The sequence below is a fragment of the Melanostigma gelatinosum genome (assembly GCF_949748355.1).
Source record: "Melanostigma gelatinosum genome assembly, chromosome: 11".
NCBI classification, from domain to species: Eukaryota; Metazoa; Chordata; class Actinopteri; order Perciformes; family Zoarcidae; genus Melanostigma; species Melanostigma gelatinosum.
The window spans coordinates 25,389,771-25,411,328 of NC_136644.1; the positions used below are offsets into that span (position 1 = coordinate 25,389,771).

Sequence of the window (21,558 nt, forward strand, 5' to 3'; positions counted from 1 at the left end):
GATTTGTAATCGATTCTTTCATCAGGGTTGAACTCCTCTCAGTGTGTCCCGCTCTGTTGGGCCTCATGTGAGATTTGTTGTTTTTATTGCCTTGCTGTCTCTGTCGGCACTTTGTAAACTCTGTTTCTAAAGGTGCTGTATAAATAGTTAGCATTATGAATTCTTCTTCTTCTTTTGGGGCCAAAACGTGTACGGTAATTATATCTGTGAAAATAGTTATTATTGAAGGAAAGAAGAAAAAACATCAATATAACAACTGAATTAAAATGAATAAAGAGAATAGATGAACCACAAAGACATCAGCAGGAGGTTGAGAGTTTATTGCCATCACAAAGGGGGGGGGGGGGCACACACAACATGTCACAGACTGACCTCTCTGGCACAGAGACCGGGGCAGGAAGTGAACATGTTTTTATTGCAACTGATGAACGCTACCAGGGGACAACAGCAGTTGATGAGGGAAACATCACAGAAACAATAATCTGGTATCTGGTGCTGATGTCCCGCCCAGGTCCTGACACAACACGACCCCAGCGCCCTGGTCACCCACTCTACAAGGTACTTCCTGTTTATGACAACTTTGATCTTATATGCAGAGGTTTGGCCATCGTAAACGGCTCACATCTGGGAACTCTGTGACATCACTACAGACGGGGTGAGACGCAGAATCAGGTCGAACTGAAAGCCATCACACCCGACATGTCGGCGATAAAACAAGAAACTACGACGAGTCGGTTTGGGTTCAGTGGAACCAGAAAGCACAGTTCCGGTGATGACTTTACAGTTCGTGTTCGACCGTCTGACTCCGTCACAGTGATGTCACAGGTAAGAATGAAATTGTGCAATTAACAGGAATTATCCTTCGACGTCCACAAACACTTTCTTTAACAGGCGTTCCACTAACGTTGCAAAGTGGAAGGTGCAGCTTTTAAAACACTGAACATAAACAGCTACGCTGTGTTTCTTTTTGGGGTTTTTTTCTTCGTTTTTTTTGCGCCTCTTTCCCCCCCGACTGTGTCAAACGCACAGCGGCGAAATCTACCGAACGTTAAGTCTCTCTTTCTGTATCTCTATAAATATCCTGCAACTAGAACGCAGAAAAACGTTGCAAGTGGTCGACCAGAAGTTCACAAAGTGGGACTTTTAACTGACTACGTCTACATAAACCTGAACGCCTCCCGGCTTCACACTCACGCTCTAAATCAAACGCCCCCCCCCCCCCCTTTAGACGTCACCGCCGTCGTCTACTTCCCCGGTGGCGTCGGAGACTTCACGAATCTGCTGGGTGGGGAGGGCGACTTGACGCCGCGAGAGGGGGTCGGAGACTTCGGGGTCGGGGTTGGAGATTTGGGGACCGGGGTGGAGGCTGGAGTCGGGCTCTTGGTGAACGCTGGGGTCGGGGTCTTTGGCGGTGCGGGCGTGGCTGCAGCCGCTTTGGGCTGTCCCAGTTTGGGCTCGGGTAACTTCTCGCCCGGCCTGTAGACGCTGACGGTGATCTCGACGAACTCGCCGCCGTACTTGTTCCGTACGTTGATGCTGTACTTGCCGGAGTCGTCGGGGGTGACCTTGTTGATCAGGAGGCTGGAGAACTTGCCGCCCTCGAACGTGACCCTGGTGTGCTCGTTGGAGGCGACTTCCTGCTCGTTCTTGAACCAGGAGACCTCCGGGGTCGGCTGGCCGAACACGGTGCAGGTCAGGCTCAGAGACTGAAGGGGGGCGAGAGGCAGCTCAAGTCAAAATGTATTCAAAATGCAGTACCAAAAACCATTGACCCCGGGTTAAGCCCCGCCCCCCCAGCTGCTCGTCCGTCGAGCTGTCAGAGCTACGTTACCATGGAGCCCACACTGTCACTAACTGCACTCACTGAACGAATATCATCTAATGAAGGAAATCTGAAACCACCGATGGATCTATGGAGCCGAGCCGGACAGTTGTCGGACCCTGGTGGGAGCCGGACGATGCTATGATTGGCCAGACTGCATTCGAGGGGTGGGACTTAGCGAAGGGCCAATTAAAGGGCCAGTTAAACTCAACAATAAAAAACCCACTAGAAGCTAGAACTCTGGTTCGGCACCCCAATTATTCAACAAAATCCCATTCACCTCCATTGCACTGGGGTGACTCAATCACATGAAAGCTAAAGTAGCTGCATGGCTGGACACCAGAACAAGAGCCGGTGACGACCCACAGAGATCTCTTCTACATTTAGTTTGTTCCCGCGCTGCTTCATACGGTAATGCTACCAACTGCTTGTGATGACGTAAAGAAAACCCCGAAAATATAATGTCCGACGATGTCATGTCACATGTTGTTAACACCGTATCAACGTGTTTCACATCCTCACCTTGTCTTCCATGATAGTGACCACGTCAGCCAGACCACCGAGCACTCTGCCACGGTCTGAGGAGAGACAACAACACGCGTGTTGCTTACTGACAAAGAAGTGAAACTCTGCTTTAATGGAGAATATCTCCCTGTTTGCTCTGTGAAGTCATGTCAGACTCGTCCCTCAAATCAAAAGCTAATGCGTCTGATGGAATAATAGATAATCTCTCACCAACAGTGTCGGCTTATTACATCATGATATACTCACTCTTCTCAGCAAATGCGGCTGCCCTGAAAGACAAAAGAACATAAATGTGATTAAAATGATTTGGACACAATTTAAAGATGCATGTTGACAAACTATCGTTTTCTTAAATAACTCACTTAAGTCTCTGGTACTCCTCATAGGCATCGGTGTACGCTGCAAAAGAATGTATACAATTACAATTACAAAGCCACCAAAGGTTTTATAGTTTTATATGAATAAAATTAATAAAATGAATGAACTTAATGAAATTAATGAAATAAATAAAATTAATAAAATTAATGAAATTAATGAAATAAATCAAATCAATCAAATCAATCAAATGAATAAAATAAATAAAATGAATAAAATGAATAAAATGAATAAAATGAATAAAATGAATAAAATGAATAAAATAAATTTAAAAAAAATAAATTAAAAAAATCATTTACTTATTTACAAAATAAATATAGAAATGAAAACGAATGGTTACAGAGTTAAAATAAAAAAGCAATGTTACGTGTTACAGATATTTCTCTACCTTGTCCAGAGAGGTCAAAGGTTCTGACGTGGGTCTGCACGCCGTCTGAGACCTCGATGGAGTAGCTACCCTTCTCCTTGTCGGACGGATCACAGATCTGCATCCAGGCCATCTCCGCTGTGCCCCCGATCCTCATCTTCTCAGAGGAGGCGATCTTACTCTCCCTGCAGGAGTCACAGGAGTCACTGCTCAACACTCATCAACACTGAAACGTCTGCAGTGCAACAGACTTGCATGATGATGTATATGCGTCGTAATATCTTTTTGTACATGAAAGCTAGTTTTATTCACAGAGATATTCTGTGTTTTTGTACCAGACTCTGGTTGTAAAATATCACTGTACTAGGAAGTCTAGATACTGACATCCTGTTAAAACAGAGCTCGACAGCTGGCAGAACATTGTTACACAGCTCCGGTACACTGGTGATGTACCGGGTATGTATATCATATATATACACATCAATATATCATGTATATTAAACTGTACTTGTGCTTCCAGACGCTCTTCATCTCCTCCGTGTAGTAGTTCATGTAGCACTGCAGCCTGATGCCCTCTGGTGTACACTGCAGCACCAGCTCAGAGGCAGACGCACCTGGAAAACAATCAGCCCGAAGTTACAAAGGCTGCACTTGCAACTGTGAGAGTACTTTACTAGACACTGTATTTACATTCAGCAGTTCATGCTGGGGAATGGCTGCTCGGTTACATGTTGTTTCTTTTACCAGTCGAACACATTGATCGCATCCTGTCATGCAGTGAAAAACAAGGGAACAAAGATGGAGACGATGTTTTTATCCGCTCATCTCACTCACCAGCATTGTGGGCGAGGGCGTTGATGATGTCGTCAAACACTGAAAATCAAAGACGGACACAAAATGCGTGATATTAAAATGTATTAAAACAGCACTTAACGACGTTGCTCTTTAACTGAGCCTCTTTCTTGCACCGCTGCTCACATGCTTCACATTTAGTCCCACACGCTGTTTTTAAATGTTTTTATGTTGATCGCCAACAACGAATAAAACAGTCACGTTTTACAACACGTCCACCGGCTCACAGCCAATGAGCAGAGGAGATATTCTAATTTATGGATGAATAAAGTGAACATTATAGATCACAATAAAGAGAAACGTTAGACGAGAAATAATAAAAACAGACAATTAAATGATTTGATAGAAGAAAAATAAATCATTCATTTAATAAATACATTATTTGTTAAATGTAAAGCACTTTAAACTGTATTGTATGAAAGGTGTCAATCAAATCAAGATTATTAATATGAATATTACCTTTGCCTGAAATGTCAAACAGAGACGTGTCCTTTCCTCTGTCGTCACTGAGCACGGCCTTGAAGACGCCCTGATCCTTCCGAGAAAACTGAGAAAAAACTATTTTATAGTTTCAACAAGCAGCAGTAACATAAAAAATAAATATCTGTTCATTTTAAAAACTAAATATAAATATAAAGCTGGATGAATAAAATACATTACAGTGTGGTTATCTAATTACAATGAAGCAGTGACGGTGAAAATACACGTAAGAGTCATTGTTGAGACCGCTGATTGTGGAATCAGGTATTTGACATGTTGTATTTCATGGGCTGTCGGCTCATCTTGTTTATATTTCAAACAATTGCAGGTGAACAAATGTGCATTAAAGCTTTAGCCAAAACATGTTTACAACCCCAGGACACGGTGTATCTATATCTATACATATGTATATATATATATATATATATAGATATATCTATATATCTATATATATATATATATCTATATATCTATATATATATATATATATACATAGTGAGAATGAATGTACTTTGGTGTGGCTGCTGCAGTAGTTACCAGATGGATGGGAAGAGCGCAGGCTCCGGACACGACATTGGGAGGAGTTTCTGGAACAATCTCATCATCATCTTTGTACCAGTGGAAGGACGTGTCCTTCTTCACATTGGCCACCTAACAAACACACACACACACACACACACACACACACACACACACACACACACACACACACACACACACACACAAGGATTAGTTTTAGTGAGAGAAAAAGAAGCGATAAGAAAGATTGTTGCGAGGTAGTGATTTAATGTTTACCTTGCAGGCGAGCATAACAGTGCAATCCTCCGTGACAGTGAAGTACAGATACTCAGAGAAATGTGGACCTAAAATGAAGAAGTGGGATCATTTGAATTAGGATTTTAAGACGTAAAGAGCAACAATAAATTCAATAAAACACGCTGTACACTCCTTCTAAATGTGCTCTTTCAAATCATATTAATATTTACTTTATGCATGAAACACACAGAAGAGATGAGACCAGAACACAATGTATTTTGCACATCCTTGAGAATTCCTGCATCCAACCCAGAGATGAGCCCCTCGTCTGTTTGCCTGTCGCGTGAGATTACACACCAGACTAAGACAAACGTGTTGGGAGGAGATGACGAATGTCTCAGAAACACAATGAACTCTGACGAGCAGTTTGTGCTCCGAAGAGCTCGTGTCTGTGTTTGGGGACGTTTGGGGCTTAACGGTGGCCGTGGTGACGGGTCGCTACCTTGCTTCCTGATGTGCTCTTTCCTCTGGAAGTCGGCCTCCTTCAGAGCAACTTTGAACGCTGAAACGGGAAAACACGAAACACGAGTCACGATCAATACGTACGGAGGATGGTCAGTGGTGGACCAAGTACTCAGATCTTGTACTTTAGATAATCTGAACTACCTTCAGTACTGTTGGGTAGTTTAATCTACAACAATTATTCTGTAATTACTCATATTTTATAAACGAAGCATCTATTTCGTGTGTAAACAAGTAAATAAGGCCGTGAGATAAATGTAGTGGACTAGGAGTACAAAGCAGCCTCGAATGAAAATACTACACTTTTAAGAAAGTTATACTTGAGTACAGTACTTGTCTGAATGGAATAAGTTACTTTCCACCATGGATTCAATTTAATGTAAACATACAACAAAAACAGCTGGTATAATATGAGCCAATATTAAATATCTTTCAATTTGACTGTTTTCATTCCAAAAGTATTTTATCTCTGACCAAAGATTTTTCTATTTTTCTCAGAATGAAAAGCCTCTGCAGCAGCATTTTCATGGTTTATTAATTTCTCTGTCACTACAATACAGTACATATCAATTCATATTTACATTTAAATCCATTTTGACACAATGAAATCTCAAAAAAGTGACTAATTCCACATGAATCATACATGACCTCAAATTGTAATGTGATGTTCATCTCATAAATGAGACTGTGCTAACGTGACTCAGTTAATGTGAGTGATGCGCGGGCGGAGGAAGCCTCACCGTCGCCCACCAGCACCAGGGAGCTCTGGGTCTTGGCCTTGCCGTCGTGGATCTGGACCGTGTAAGTTCCCTCGTTGGCTCTGGTGAAAAGATCCACCGTCATCTGGATGACTCCTGAGGCCACGTCGTGGCTGATCCTGATGCCCTGAGAGGAAAACAAGGAGGATAATTACATCCAACGTACACCAAGAATCTCCTTCATCTGTCATCTCTACGTCTGATAGTCATGAAGTTTGAAACGGAGTCAGTGTGAATGTTACCTCCCCAGTTTTGACCTCCTTGTCGTTGACGATGAACCTGTAGGATACAGAGGGGGACAGTTTGACGGCCTGCAGCCAGAAGCGGACGTGACCCTTCTCCAAGATCTCGTAGTTCAGGCCGTGCTTCAGAGGAACAACTGCGCAGAAACAAACGACACACAGCGATTAGGATCAGTGTTGATGTTATTGATGCAGGATGTGTGCCGCTGGTGCACTATACTCACCGGGATGTCTGATGGCATAGCTGAGCTCCAGCATCGCGTTCAGGGCTGCAGAATGGATCCGAGACAATGAACGTGAGCCGCAAACAAACAAGAAGAAGAACAAAAGCCGAACGAGACGGACTAGAAGACGTACCGTCCTCGGTCAGCGTGTGGCTGGCTGAGACTCCGTCTGTGTCGGTGACGACCGCAGAGTATCTGCCCAGATCGTCTTTGTCCGGGTTGGTGAACGTCAGTCTGGAGCTGAGAGACAAACACAGCGACTATTATTATCCATTGAGGTCAAAACATTCAAGCATCAACTCTACAAGAAGAAAATAACTAAAAAAATCCTAATTTCAAGAGAAAGTTTGCAGAGTTTCCTTACAGCAGTTCAGTGTAATGCAGACTCACAACATGTTATGATATCGAAAGTTGTTTTGTTTGGGAAAAATAATTTTATACGGTTTTGTCACATTTTTCTGGGCTTTATTTTACGGATCCGTACTTTCCTCTGAATTTTCTGATAATTTTCCGAGAGGTGGATACACAGGTCAATATATATATATATATATATATATATATATATATATATATATATATATATATATATATATATATATATATATATATATATATATATTATATAGAATAACGTTTCCAACAATACAGCAATTCAAAATATATAACTGCTTTCAAACTAAATAAATAAGCTCTAATTCATGTTTTTTTCAGCTTGTACTATTTTGGCTGAAACTAAAAAAAAGAAAAATAATCTGGAGTTCAGATGTCAAACATCACATAAGAGCAAAGAGACCAGACTGTTTGCTGTGTTCATGAGTCTCTGTGTGCAGTAAACTGTTTCATTCTTTACTGCGAACAAAGACATGAAACACCGGAGCTCCTCCCGTGACGGGTCGAGGATAACGGCGAGCTTACGTTCTGCCCTTGGCCGTGATGGCGATCCTGGGGCAGTCGCCGATGGCTTTGTAGTTCTTCGACCACACGAACTTGGACGTCTCAGAGATCTCACAGGCCTCCAGAGACAGGAAGACGTCTCCGGTCACCTCGTCCACGCCGGCCACAATCTCCTGAGTGCCTGTGAACATCAAGCGTTTATATCTCAAGTAGAACACTCTGGTCCACATCCAGCTGGAACGCATTGTGAGGGGATTTGGGTATTTCTTTGCACCTCAGTTAGCTGAGTCAAGATACAGGATTTTCATATTATTCCTTTAGAAATACTGCATATACAAATCAAGTATACTAGTACAAGTACTGTGCAAACGAAATTTTCTAAGAAAGTATTTCCTGAACACATTTAAGATTCAGTCCAGTAAGTCCAAAAACTGATGTAACATAACCAGGGTATCAAATAGGAGTTTACTTTACAAGGTGTGTAATAAAGTAGTAATTAACACTTCTTGACTTACTGCTTTTAGATAAAATGCTTTGTTAATATATTGACACATTGTTTAGGGCGGATGTCAGTCCAACACTAAAACTGTGGTTTCTGAATTTTTAGGTCAATGATTTGCTGTTTGGGTAGCACTTTACATTAAAGCTTGGTAATAACTTGGTAAAAGCTTGACAATAAAGAGGTAATAATGAAGTAATAACTTGGTAATAGCTTGATAATAAAGAGGTAATAAGGAAGTAATAACTTGGTAATAGCTTGATAATAAAGAGGTAATAATGAAGTAATTACTTGGTAATAGCTTGATAATGAAGAGGTAATAATGAAGTAATAACTTGGTAATAGCTTGATAATAAAGGTAATAAGAAAGTAATAACTTGGTAATAGCTTGACAATAAAGAGGTGATAATGAAGTAATAACTTGGTAATAGCTTGATAATAAAGCGGTAATAATGAAGCAATAACTTGGTAATAGCTTGATAATAAAGAGGTAATAAGGAAGTAATAACTTGGTAATAGCTTGATAATAAAGAGGTAATAATGAAGTAATAACTTGGTAATAGCTTGATAATAAAGAGGTAATAAGGAAGTAATAACTTGGTAATAGCTTGACAATAAAGAGGTAATAAGGAAGTAATAACTTGGTAATAGCTTGATAATAAAGAGGTAATAATGAAGTAATAACCAGGTCATAGCTTTGTAATAACACTAAGTATATCTGGGGAACATCAGACTGAGATTTATGTAAAAAGGGCCTAAAGAGTAATAATGCGGACCCACATTTAAAGTCGGCAACAAAACTATTTAATATTTTGGTAACAATACAGTAACCTGCTAACAATAAAATGATTTAAAATGGTAACATGGTGACATTAATGGGTTGATAACCTGACAATAATGAGGTAATATAGGTGACAATATTAAAGGATACTACATGAACATTCCAAGACGTCAGAATTGATAATTACCATATTATAATAAGATTCAGTTCTGAACCTTCCCTTTTGTTTTACGGTTACAGATGAAATCCATGAATCAGGACGGCAAAATGCTCACCTGCCTTCGTGTTATTAAAATATGAATCATAAGTGAATTTCTATGAGTAATTTAACTACATCTTTATTATTAAGTAGCAGTTATGTTGATATCTGTAAGAAAGCTGTATGTTTGGTGAGTTGCAGTAACGTAAAGTACAAATACAACACATTCCCTGAGTGTGAGCAGGTATGTTGTTGGTATAAAAGGTGTGACAGAATGAGTAGACCTGAGCAGTGTTCAGCTGCTGTTACCTGGAAGAGCTTTGGCACAGACGGGCTCAGACAGCCGGGAAGGTTTCCCGACACCTTTTGCATTGACGGAGCGAACTCTGAACACGTAGGTTTCTCCTTCCTCCAGACTAGTCACCTGCAGCAAACCATTGAAACACCTTTACAGGCTTTACAGGGAAGTTTTCAATGCATTCAAACCTTCTCTCAACATGTCCATCTGGTGTTTTTTTAATCTGCTGCAAGAGCAAAAGAAGCCCGGTGAAACGAGGGCTATCAGAGGAGAAGCCAGCTGTAGCTACGTATCGGCTTTATGAAAGGTCTCACTATTTTCAGTGTTCTGTTTTCTGTTGCAAAGTCGCAAAAAAGTCACATTATGAAACTTATAAACTTCTGTTTGTCATTAAGGTTCCTCACAGTAACTGTAAGTTGCAGCATTGTCTCCAGTCGGACCGTCGGTCTCCTACCTTCAGGTAACGCTGGCTCACAGCCTCCTGAGTCAGAGTGACAAACTCTGACGAGTCCTTCTTGGCCATGTCCACCAAATAGCCAGAGACTGCAGCGGCTCCGGTGTAGACCGGCGCCTTCCACAGGAGGACCAGGGACTGACCTCTGACCTCGCTGAAGCTCAGGTCGTAGGCTGGGCCTGGAGGATAGACACAACATAACAAACACATGAGCAGAACCGAAGAGGAAAGACGTCTGCAAAAACCCCCTCGATGTCCTGCGTGTTGGAGAGTTGCTCTGGTGTCTTTTCCTTTCTTACGAACACTTTAAAAACATAGGATCCAGCTAATCACAGGAACAGTGCGTCAGCGTTATCTATTATCTGAGCGGCAGTGATGGTTCTCCCACCTGGCTCTTCCATGGTCCAAGCTTCACACTTGATCGGGGCGCTGGGAGCCGAGGGCACGCCGACACCGGCCATGTTAGCGGCCTGGATCTTGAACTCGTAGAAGATTCCCTCCGTCAGATTGTCAACCTGAAGGAAGGAAGGAAGGAAGGAAGGAAGGAAGGAAGGAAGGAAGAACAAATTGGTGTTTTTTTACGGTTTCATTTATTTGAATGGTATTTAGTGTCAGACTGACGCCACTCACGGTGCAGATCCTCTCCGTGACGGCCGACAGGTTCACCTCCTTCCACGTTAGCGTGTCGGCGTTTCTCTTGTCGATGTAGTAAGCGTTGATCTTGGAGCCGCCGCAGTGTTTGGGGCGCCTCCAGGCCAAAGTCACGGAGGAGCCGTCGCAGCTCAGCATGGTGATGCCGAAGGGAGCGCCGGGAGTTGCTGAGTCACATATAATGTTTCATGTTTAATATGAGATAGTTCATACAGAGATACACATGAGACAGAAACATCTGTGTTTCATTATTTCACCTCACCGTGAGAGTAAAAGTGTCCGTGATGTGTTATAAACATACTTATAATCTGCTTATAGCACTCTGTACTCATAGATATCAGCACTCACACATATGTATGCTTCATAACAATAATCATAACACAGAAAACATTTAGTTACTTCTGTGGCATTGAACATATGCAGTTCAGTGATTAAAGCACATGATGCAAAGTGGAAGTGGACAAAGTGGGTGAGTCAGGGGGAGGAAATCATGGATTTGGTACATACCATAGTCCACCCCTTTGCCTGCATAGAATAATGAGATGAAGATCATGTTTCTGACACTGCGGTGAACTCACCGCCTCTCGTTTTCAGCTGCATCTTCACCGATGCAGTTTTTAATTGACACCCAACATGTCGTGAACATTTTAAAGCGCTTTTTAAAGTCAAAGGCTTCTTGTGCATGCAAACAGAGCTCATGATGAACGCGAGGCCGCTCTCACCGAGCGCTGGCTGCACGGCGATGGGAGACGACTCCTGAGACTCCTCGCTGAGGCCGAAGACGTTGGCGGCTTGGACGCGGAACGTGTAGCTCTCTCCCGGGATCAGACCGTGGACCACAAACCTGACACACACACACACACACATTCTAGTTTCCTTCACTGTCATGATGCTCTTTCGTGCCTCGTAGAGTTACTCATGAGTCTGCAAATGATATCTCTATGTAAACATTGTATTTTAATGCATTACATATATTTATATTTAAAAGTGTTGTTCATTCTGTACACATGACATCTGTTGCACTTCTGGTCATCCCGGGAGACGGAGGTTGTGATTTGTGATGTTGGACTTTACAAATACAGCTCTATAGAAGTGAACCACCTGGAGTGTTTGAAGGGCTTGTGGTTACAGGGGAACCAGTCCTTGGATCCGACAACGCGGCCGTCGATGTAGTACCCCATGAGGTTCTTCAGAGTTTTGGGGGGCTGCCACTGCACAAACACAGACGACTTGCTGTTTCTGGTGGCAACAACCTGACCGGGAGCAGAGGGGACGCCTGTACGGGGGGGGGGGGGATAATCATTAGATACTAGTGATGACACAATCATTATTCATAGGAACGGGTTCATTTAAAAGGAGCCACAAACATCTCCATGAAGATATATGAACACATGAGGATGATTCAGACAACCACAGGAACTGATCACCTGACCACGCTTTCTGGAAGCAATGCACCGGCTCCCATCCATGCGCACCATCACAGAACAGGAAGAACTAATAAGTTAAAGTGACTCACAGCAGGTGTTCCCCTGCAAAGAATGCCACTTATAAAACATGCAGAAGGTTGCGTCAATGAACCGTGAGCCGGCATCACGAGCAGGCAAAGCGTGGGTTTGGGTCTGTGACGCTGGGTTCAACACAACATCTTAAAGATCCGTGACAAGAGAAGAGCGTGACGTTAGAGAGGATTTCATTTGAGGGATGCGAGTGAGACTGCGTGGAAAAATGTGTTTTTATTTAGAAATACTGCATTTGGTGAATAACAGTTCATGCAGGCGAGATAACAAATGAATCAGCATCAGATGAGTTGTGTTTCATGGAGAAGGATGTCTTCGATATCTATAAGTCTTGTTCTATACTTCAACTCGGCCACAATACAAAGACCTGTGCACTGAATACGTGTTCCCGTGTCTCCTGCCCACCACTCACGGTTAGACCACACACACAGTGGACGAGGGAACTCATTTGTGACGTTACAACAGCGTGACACAGTGTTGTGATTGAAATGTACATACCAACCGGCAGCTCGGTACCTGGAACATACAGCGACCCCCTTTTAACAAAAACTGGACGAGATGATTTCATGCATTGTTTTTGCAGGAAGGTTTGTGTGTTTGGAGTTCGGGATGTTTGCTGGAACTGTTGTGGTGCGTAAACAAATACAAAAGCGCTGTTTCAGAGGCACTTCCATCTTAAAAAGTGCTAAATTCTGAGAGAGACTAGAGGCTGAATGAGGAGACATTGAATGAGGAGAATTCTGCAAATTCAGCACTTGGTTCTCAATGCTTTCTTTTAAATGTTGTTCTCTTCGATAAGAGAGAAGTTTACGAGAGGTCGGCTATTTTTCTCTTAAAAGAAACTCAAGACAAAATACAAGATGCATTTCGTAGAATCTTGGTGCATGAGGCAGCACGTGGTACTGACTCAAGAGGTGGAGCATGAACATGCCTTCACTCAAGACCCTCTTTCAGTTCCACAGAGAGATGCAGGAATAATTTGGGGCGCCAAAAAGGTTTCTGAGCTCTCACTTTGCTTTCAAATGTTTGTATGTGTGCATATGTGGGCGTTTGTATGAAAGTGTCTGTGCACTGACGGCAGGCCTTACCGTCCTCGTCCACCTTCTGGACGGGCTCAGAGGGCGCCGAGGCCTCGCTGGAACCGTGCGAGTTGACCGAGGACACTCGGAACTGGTACTTTTGCCCGTCTTGCAAATCAAAAACCGGGTAACGGGGGGAGTGCAGTGTGACTGCCGTGTTGATCCGCTGCCACGCTCCAGTGCCTGCTAAGCACTGGGGGGGGGGGGGGGGGGGGAGTCATCAATGTAGCACAAACACAAAGCGGAGCTTCGGGTGGGGGGGGGGGGGGGGTGTCGTTGCATAGTTGGGGCTCAATTTTGGATTTGTTTGGTCTTACCGGGGCTCAAGTTAAGCATTCATGTGTGTGTGTGTGTGTGTGTGTGTGTGTGTGTGTGTGTGTGTGTGTGTTTTAGAACAACAATAATACTGACAGGTTTAGCGAGGATTCCTAAAACTTGACTGGGCTTAACATAAGACATATGAGCGGACCGTCGTATTCATTTTACCGGCCGCATCAACAAGCGGAGCCCCAAAAATACAAGTGACACATGACGGGTTTTTAGTGCTTTCATCTTCATGAACATGTTGACTTTAAACAACCTTTAAGAGGTCAACGTGTTCTTTATCTTCACAGCAGCACAGAGCTCAGCGGTGCGCCGCATCGATGGAAATGGAAACCCACAAGGTGGAGCGTCACGCACCTTCTCGATGACGTAGCACAGCGGAGCTCGTCCGCGACGGCTCGGAGGCGTCCAGCTCAGCACCACGTACGACTTTAAAATCTCGGACGCGTGCACGTCGGTGGGCTCCCCCGGGATGGTTACGCAGCCTGGATGGAGTGGGATTGAACGTGTTGAGGCCTAAAGTACAGCGGCACCTGTTGCAGAAGTCTCACATTGTTTGTTCTAAGAATTTATTCATGATGTCAATAAACAAATAGAGTCACATCCTTGGTTTGTATGAGGTTCTCCTCCACAGGGTTCTGCTACAGTAGATGAGTTCATAGAGACAGACAGGAGAACCAGCACAAAGCGATGTTCTGCTGAGGACGTGTTTTAGACTCCTATTTCTTGAAGAGTCCCTTTAGAACTCTAAAGGAGCTAAAGTTTGGCGATATTACAGTAAAATGTGAGACTTCTACAAGAGTCAAAGGTTCGTGTTAAAGGTTTGCTTGAGAGAGAAGTAGGAGAAACTCGACACGCTTTAAGTGGTTTAATTGGGGAAAAAAACAACTTCAGTCGATTAAAGTGTGAAAGGAAAGAGTTTGAGTTAAATCAAAGACGGCACGGAAACAGTTAGGAGGGGAGGAGACGAGGAGACGAGGAGACGAGGGGACGGGGAACGGACGCGTGGACAGATGTAGATCAGTGTTGTGTGTTTGCGTTTGTATCAGTTTCACGCTTTGATTTCGTGAGAGAAGCTCGTCTGGTGTCAGCGTGTAGAAAGGTTTTTACTGACGTACGATACAACGAAGAGGTAATTAAAGAACTCTACATTTATAACAGACCGACAATAACTCGGCCATGTAAAAGCTCATATTTCCGTTCTGAGATAGATCACACAATTCTATGAAAAATGAATAAAACTGAAGAATAAATAAGAGAAAAGAAAAATAATTGCTGATATCTTGATATCAGGATTTAATCTCAATCAACTTCAGTGGCGGATGAAGAACTCAGATTTGTTACTTCAGTAAAAGTCGCAATACTACAGCGTAAAAGTACTGCATTCAGAACTGTACTCAAGTAAGAGTACAAAAGTATTAACATCGATACAAACTTAATGTACAAAAGGTAAAAGTACTCATTATGAAGAATGTTGCATTTCAGAATTATACATATTGTATTGTTGTTTATATTTGTATTATAAGCTGCTGGGTAGCTTGTGTTGTTTATCGCCTATAATAAGATATAAATACATGAAAATCTGTTGATTCAACAGAATACATTTAAACTGCAAAGTAACTAAAGTTATCAAACAAATGTAGTGGAGTACAAAGTACAATATTTACCTTGGAATGGCAGTGAAGTAGAAGTATAAAGTAACATAAAATGAAAATACTCGAAATACAATTCTTGAGTACTTAGTTCCTTTCCATCATTGCAGAAGAAACGTTGTAAAGGTGCCACATTTACAAACCTGATAATGATGATAATTGATGGGATTCATCTCAAATTAAACTGCATTGTTTTTGCACAACTCCCCTTTTCCGATGCTGAATGTCGTGTAAATGTGACGGCGCTGATGAAACAGACTCTCGTTAGTATTTGTGTGAGATTCCAGGGAAGTGGTTCAAAAAGGATTAAGAGCCAAGCGGTGAACCCAGATCAGCCTTTGTAATCTACCGTACCTTCCAGGTCATCGTCCTTGAGCACTACGTCGTATTTCCCTTCGATGTAAATCACTGTTGCAGGAAACAACAGAGCGGTTAGGAAACGGCGGCGCCGCGCCGGCTTGGATCTCCTTTATTTACCTTCCTCGGTACCTTGCAGCCGCTCGCTCTCGGCGGCGTCGAGGGCGGTCACTTTGTCCGACTTGCGGGACGCCCTGCTGACGCCGGCCTTGTTCACGGCTCTGACCCGGAAGCGGTAGGAGCGGCCCTCTTTCAGGCCGTGCACCGGGTATTTGCAAACCTTCACCGGGGCATCGTTGCACTGGACCCAGGCGTCGCTGCCAGCTTCACACCTACGGAGAGAGGAAAGCATCCGTGAATTCATCCGATTCATCTGTCAATCACTTCAACTGATCGATCGTTAAGTCTGTTAAATGTCAAAGTAAGAGGGAAAAATGTCTCAAACATATTAATGACAGCGTGATGATCGTATCATTGGATGTGGTTTCATTCGACTGCATTCATGTTCGTGTGCAGTAAATGTAGAAATGCCGACTGACCGATCCACAAAGTATCCGGTGATCGCCTCGTTGACGGTGTTGGGGGGTTTCCAGGAGACCAGGACATAGTCGGCGTTGACGTCATATGCCTTCACGCTCATCGGTGCACCAGGGGCCCCGGCCACAGAGGGGGCGGCATCTAAGGGAGCGAGGAAGTAAGGAGAGACGGTAGGAAGGGAAGATAAATGTTTGTTAAAATGCAAGACGGGGCGGAGGAGTGAACCCCACCTGAGACGAACAGGTAGGCGCTGTGCTCGGCGGTGCCGTCCTTTGTGAAGATGCGGAGGGTGTAGAGGCCCTCGTCGTCCTTGGCCAGGTGAGGCAGCGTCAAGCGGGCCCCGCCTCCGCCCACCGACATCTCCGCCAGATTACTTGGTGTCAGCAGTTTATCTGTTCGCAGGCAAGGCGGTAAAACACAGTGAAGGAAAAAGATATCCAGTTAAACACAAATTCTGTTGAATTAAATTGAATTAAATCAGAATAAAATGTGCTGACGTGTCCTGGAGCAAGGCATCAAATGAATGTTTTACCGTCTCTGTACCACTGGGCGAGGGGGGGTAGGTTGGGGAGGTCGGGGACGACCACCATGGTGCACACCAGGCCGATGGAGCCGCCCTCCGCACCGAAGCTCACCGAGAAGCGATCCAGCAGGCTGACCTCCAGCTTGCTGGCGTGGATCTCAGTCAGACGGGGCACTGAGCAGCAAGTGACACTTCACGGTTAATAATCGTTCACGTTTCACAACGTAGTCACGGAAACACGGTTCTATTCTGGAGGAGCATCTTCAAAGCTGCACGTTAGATTTGAAGGTAAACGCTTTAAAATCACACCAGAGAGGTTTTGAAGGAAATATCTTCTCGTAATAATCATCAATATTTGATTTAAGATTGAATAAGGAGAGCACCACGATGCTCCTCGTCCAATTAACATCTGGACTGAATCGAATGAATGTGTTTCAACATCTTTTAAATCACTAACGGTTCTTTTAATGGTGAAGATAATTATTGACTTCATTTTTCATAACCACAGACACATCAAAGTATATGAATTATCGATTAGATAATGAAGGGCTGAACTATTAGTTGTGAAGTTCCTCTTGTTGTCTATTCGTCTGCGTCTGGACGAGGACAACAAATTGAAAATTGAAAAGGACCCTTCCTCCAGCTACTGACCCCTCTCTCCCTCCTCCACTCTCTCTCTCTCCTCCTATCTCTCCTCTCTCGCTCCTCCACTCTCTCCTATCTCTCTCCTCCTCTCTCCCTCCCTCCTCCACTCTCCCTCCTCCTCTCTCTCTCCTCGTCTCTCCTCCCTCCCTCCTCCACTCTCTCTCCCTCCTCCTCTCTCCCTCCCTCCTCCTCTCTCTCTCTCTCTCCTCGTCTCTCCCTCCTCCTCTCTCCTCTCTCCCTCCCTCCTCCTCTCTCTCTCCTCGTCTCTCTCTCCCTCCCTCCCTCCTCCTCCTCTCTCCTCCCTCCCTCCTCCTCTCTCTCTCCTCGTCTCTCCCTCCTCCTCTCTCCTCCCCCCCTCCCTCCCTCCCTCCTCCACTCTCCCTCCCTCCCTCCCTCCTCCTCTCTCTCTCTCTCCTCGTCTCTCCCTCCTCCTCTCTCCTCCCTCCCTCCCTCCTCCACTCTCCCTCCCTCCTCTCTCTCTCCTCATCTCTCCTCTCTCCCTCCCTCCTCCTCTCTCTCTCCTCGTCTCTCTCTCCTCTCTCCCTCCCTACCTCCTCCCTCCCTCCTCCTCCTCTCTCCTTCCCTCCTCCACTCTCCCTCCCTCCTCCACTCTCTCTCCTCTCTCCTCCTCCTCTCTCCTCTCTCCCTCCCTCCTCCACTCTCCCTCCCTCCTCCACTCTCTCTCCTCTCTCCCTCCTCCTCTCTCCTCTCTCCACTCTCCCTCCCTCCACTCTCTCTCCACTCTCCCTCCTCCTCTCTCCTCTCTCCTCTCTCCCTCCCTCCTCCACTCTCCCTCCTCCTCTCTATCCTCCTCTCTCCCCCCTCCACTCTCTCCTATCTCTCTCCTCCTCTCTCCCTCCCTCCTCCACTCTCCCTCCTCCTCTCTCTCTCCTCGTCTCTCCTCCCTCCCTCCCTCCCTCCTCCACTCTCTCTCCCTCCTCCTCTCTCCCTCCCTCCTCCTCTCTCTCTCTCCCTCCTCCTCTCTCCTCTCTCCCTCCCTCCTCCTCTCTCTCTCCTGGTCTCTCTCTCCCTCCCTCCCTCCTCCTCCTCTCTCCTCCCTCCCTCCTCCTCTCTCTCTCCTCGTCTCTCCCTCCTCCTCTCTCCTCCCCCCCTCCCTCCCTCCCTCCTCCACTCTCCCTCCCTCCCTCCCTCCTCCTCTCTCTCTCTCTCTCCTCGTCTCTCCCTCCTCCTCTCTCCTCCCTCCCTCCCTCCTCCACTCTCCCTCCCTCCTCTCTCTCTCCTCATCTCTCCTCTCTCCCTCCCTCCTCCTCTCTCTCTCCTCGTCTCTCTCTCCTCTCTCCCTCCCTACCTCCTCCCTCCCTCCTCCTCCTCTCTCCTCTCTCCCTCCCTCCTCCACTCTCCCTCCCTCCTCCACTCTCTCTCCTCTCTCCCTCCTCCTCTCTCCTCTCTCCCTCCCTCCTCCACTCTCCCTCCCTCCTCCACTCTCTCTCCTCTCTCCCTCCTCCTCTCTCCTCTCTCCACTCTCCCTCCCTCCTCCACTCTCTCTCCACTCTCCCTCCTCCTCTCTCCTCTCTCCTCTCTCCCTCCCTCCTCCACTCTCCCCTCACCTAATCCAAGCAGGCAGGACTCCCCGGATCCTGCTGGTCCTGTGAAGGAGAGAAAATCATGAATAAACAGAGAAACATGAAGGTGAATAATGGTAGAATACATACATGTGTATAGAAAAATGAAATAATGTGAAACAAAATGAAAGACTGACTCTTCACAGTGACTGTAGCCTTGCTGGTAGCCGTGCCGTGTGGGTTGATGGCCACAGCACTGTACTCAGCAGTATCACTCACAGCACACCTACAAGGCCAGACAATGTTATTATTATTCAACAACTATAGAAGTATCAACCCATAGATTTACACTTTCCATAAATGTCTGCCAAAAATATGTTTTGAATTGGATTTTTTAAATCCTGAAACTTAATGTATATTAATAAACTGTGTACGTTTGTATCATCATATGTCGTCTTTTACTGCCTTGTCTTTGAATGATGTCTATGAGTATCTTTTAATAGTCTGTAACAATTATTTATTGAAAGGACACATATCATGCTCATTTCAAGGTAATTAGCGTTTGTTCACGTGTTTTAATGTTTAGAAAACACTTTATTTTTCTCGTACGGTCTGTCTGAAGACACTTGTATTCACCATCTGCCTGAAACGCTCTGTTTTTGCGCCTGTCTCTTTAAGAGAGCTCATTTAAAGACGCAGTTACTGAATACGGGCTGTGAGCATTGCTCAGTGGATTGAGCGTGTTGATACTTTCACAGTATTTATACAGCACCTAGACCTGCTTTACGATCAAAGAAGATATGGAAATCACATTACGACACATTACGACATCATGCACCGCCTTCTTTTGACTAATTATCTCACATGCGGGGGGGAGAGCACTGGGATAAGAAGGTGTCTGGTGTGTCGGGTGAGAATAGAAGAAAGAAATGTGACCTCCTAACCCCCCCCCCCCCCCCCCCCTGGACTGGACTATTTTAAAACATGATCCATCTTCCGAGTCTGTGCTCTTCTTCTTCTTACAGAGCGCTTCACTCGGGGGCTCTGAATGACCAAGTTCTTAACTTTTACAAAGTCAGGGACATAAAGTTCCAATGTGGAATGATGGAGGACCGGAGATATTCTCACAGTGTGAGAGCGAGAGAGAGCGAGAGAGAGAGGGAGAGAGCAGTGGGAGGAATTCGTAGCTCGAATGACGCAAAGGTCAGCACTTCGACAGGAACAGCTGAGGAGTCTTGAAGATGACAAACAGCCGGCCGTCCCCTCAATCTGACAGTCCTCCCTCTCTCCCTCTCCCTCTCTCTCCCTCCCTCTCTCTCTCCCTCTCTCTCTCATCCAGCCAGAAAAGATAATTGAAGAAAGGGATTTTCTTCCTCTTAAACTCTGCTAAAATATAAACATTTGCACTTTTATTTAGTTTTTTAAACTTCTTATCTTTTTAAACTTTTTTTGATTTGATACTCATATTCTTCTTTATAAACTTTTTCTTGAAAATCTTTTATTCTTCTTCTTTTTTAATACTTTATTCTTGTTTTTAAACTTTTAAAAAAAATGATGATATTCTTTTGATCTTTTTACCGGTGTCTTTTTAAACTCTGTTTCGAGTTGCCTGTGTGTATGAAATATGCTCGATAAACAGAACTTTAACAGTTCATCCATATTATCTCAACACTGTTATTCTTTCCTTGGAAACTCTTCAGACCAAAGTGTGTCGTCAGCAGAGTGTTTGGGGATTGGGGGGCGTACCTGCTGATGATCAAACCGTGGACTCCATACTTGTTTTCGATCTTGTACTTGCCGGGGGCGCTCAGTGGGTCGACTGGCACTCCTCCCTTATACCTGCAGAGAGCCAGCAGCTGTCAGGCCTCACTCTCAACTGGTAAAACCAGCCTGTTTATGGGGACACGTGAGTCTCTGATGGGCCGCACAACAATACAGAGAGATTAAAGGGGTCTACATGAGGAAAACATACAAACGAGGAACCATCATGAAGAGCCAATCAAGTTAATTGTGACTTTTGTTTGATTTGTTTTGTAGCTCGACTTGTATTTGCAAGTTATTCTGTTGTTAAATGTTTATAAAAAAGTAAGAAGCTGTGCTACCGCTTCATGATTGGACTCGGATGCTGTGAGCTCAAATAGCACGCACTTTAAATGTGCTTTTGCGTATATGAAAAGAGAACTGAGGTCAGGTCTGAGACCCGCCCCTGTGGGAGGAGAATCCTCTGACCATTTGACGACGGGTCTTGGGGTTCCCTCCACGGTGCAGAACAGCTTGACGGGAGTCTTCTCCCACACGGTGTGAGGCCGCAGGACCACCAGGAAGTCCGGCATCCTCGGGATTTCCTCCAACGTATCCTTCCTCCTGTACATCATTTCGTTAACCTGGAGGGAACGCATGCAGCACATTAACAAGAAGACCTCGCTGTAAAACCCTTCTGTGCACACATGTCGTCATTACATACGTAATACTGGACGCAGCAATAAATTATTCTGAAATGATTTGATTTCTGTGTATTTTCTCTGCTGTTAAACATGAGTTATGATAACTTAGTTCAGTGGTTCTCAACTGGTCTGGCTGCGGGACCCACCATCACCCCTTAATGACAAGCCGGGACCCACAACCCAAATTATATGTATATATATATACACATATATAAATATAATAATTATATTATATATATATATATATATATAATATAA

The 21,558-nt window shown here is 44.5% G+C and overlaps 1 protein-coding gene across 3 annotated transcripts in view; it reads right to left on the reverse strand.

The window, feature by feature from the left end:
• Positions 1–305: 305 nt before the first annotated feature.
• Positions 306–21,558, reverse strand: part of myom2a (myomesin 2a) — a 26,714-nt gene continuing 5,461 nt past the window's right edge. For all 3 annotated transcript variants that reach the window (XM_079278969.1, XM_079278970.1, XM_079278971.1), the window contains 30 exons: positions 21,086–21,240; positions 20,603–20,695; positions 19,054–19,142; positions 18,902–18,940; positions 16,698–16,862; positions 16,396–16,557; positions 16,168–16,306; positions 15,749–15,960; positions 11,801–11,975; positions 11,422–11,543; positions 10,679–10,866; positions 10,437–10,563; positions 10,049–10,227; positions 9,606–9,720; positions 7,839–7,998; positions 7,057–7,163; positions 6,924–6,968; positions 6,700–6,836; positions 6,440–6,584; positions 5,680–5,739; positions 5,217–5,284; positions 4,959–5,072; positions 4,401–4,488; positions 3,924–3,962; positions 3,598–3,703; positions 3,111–3,274; positions 2,710–2,746; positions 2,594–2,616; positions 2,345–2,400; positions 306–1,706 (listed from right to left, as the gene is read on the reverse strand). In XM_079278969.1, the coding sequence (XP_079135095.1) occupies positions 1,245–1,706; positions 2,345–2,400; positions 2,594–2,616; positions 2,710–2,746; positions 3,111–3,274; positions 3,598–3,703; positions 3,924–3,962; positions 4,401–4,488; positions 4,959–5,072; positions 5,217–5,284; positions 5,680–5,739; positions 6,440–6,584; positions 6,700–6,836; positions 6,924–6,968; positions 7,057–7,163; positions 7,839–7,998; positions 9,606–9,720; positions 10,049–10,227; positions 10,437–10,563; positions 10,679–10,866; positions 11,422–11,543; positions 11,801–11,975; positions 15,749–15,960; positions 16,168–16,306; positions 16,396–16,557; positions 16,698–16,862; positions 18,902–18,940; positions 19,054–19,142; positions 20,603–20,695; positions 21,086–21,240 (3,771 nt within the window). In that variant the 3' untranslated portion in view covers positions 306–1,244. The remainder of the gene's footprint in view (positions 1,707–2,344; positions 2,401–2,593; positions 2,617–2,709; positions 2,747–3,110; positions 3,275–3,597; positions 3,704–3,923; positions 3,963–4,400; positions 4,489–4,958; positions 5,073–5,216; positions 5,285–5,679; positions 5,740–6,439; positions 6,585–6,699; positions 6,837–6,923; positions 6,969–7,056; positions 7,164–7,838; positions 7,999–9,605; positions 9,721–10,048; positions 10,228–10,436; positions 10,564–10,678; positions 10,867–11,421; positions 11,544–11,800; positions 11,976–15,748; positions 15,961–16,167; positions 16,307–16,395; positions 16,558–16,697; positions 16,863–18,901; positions 18,941–19,053; positions 19,143–20,602; positions 20,696–21,085; positions 21,241–21,558) is intronic.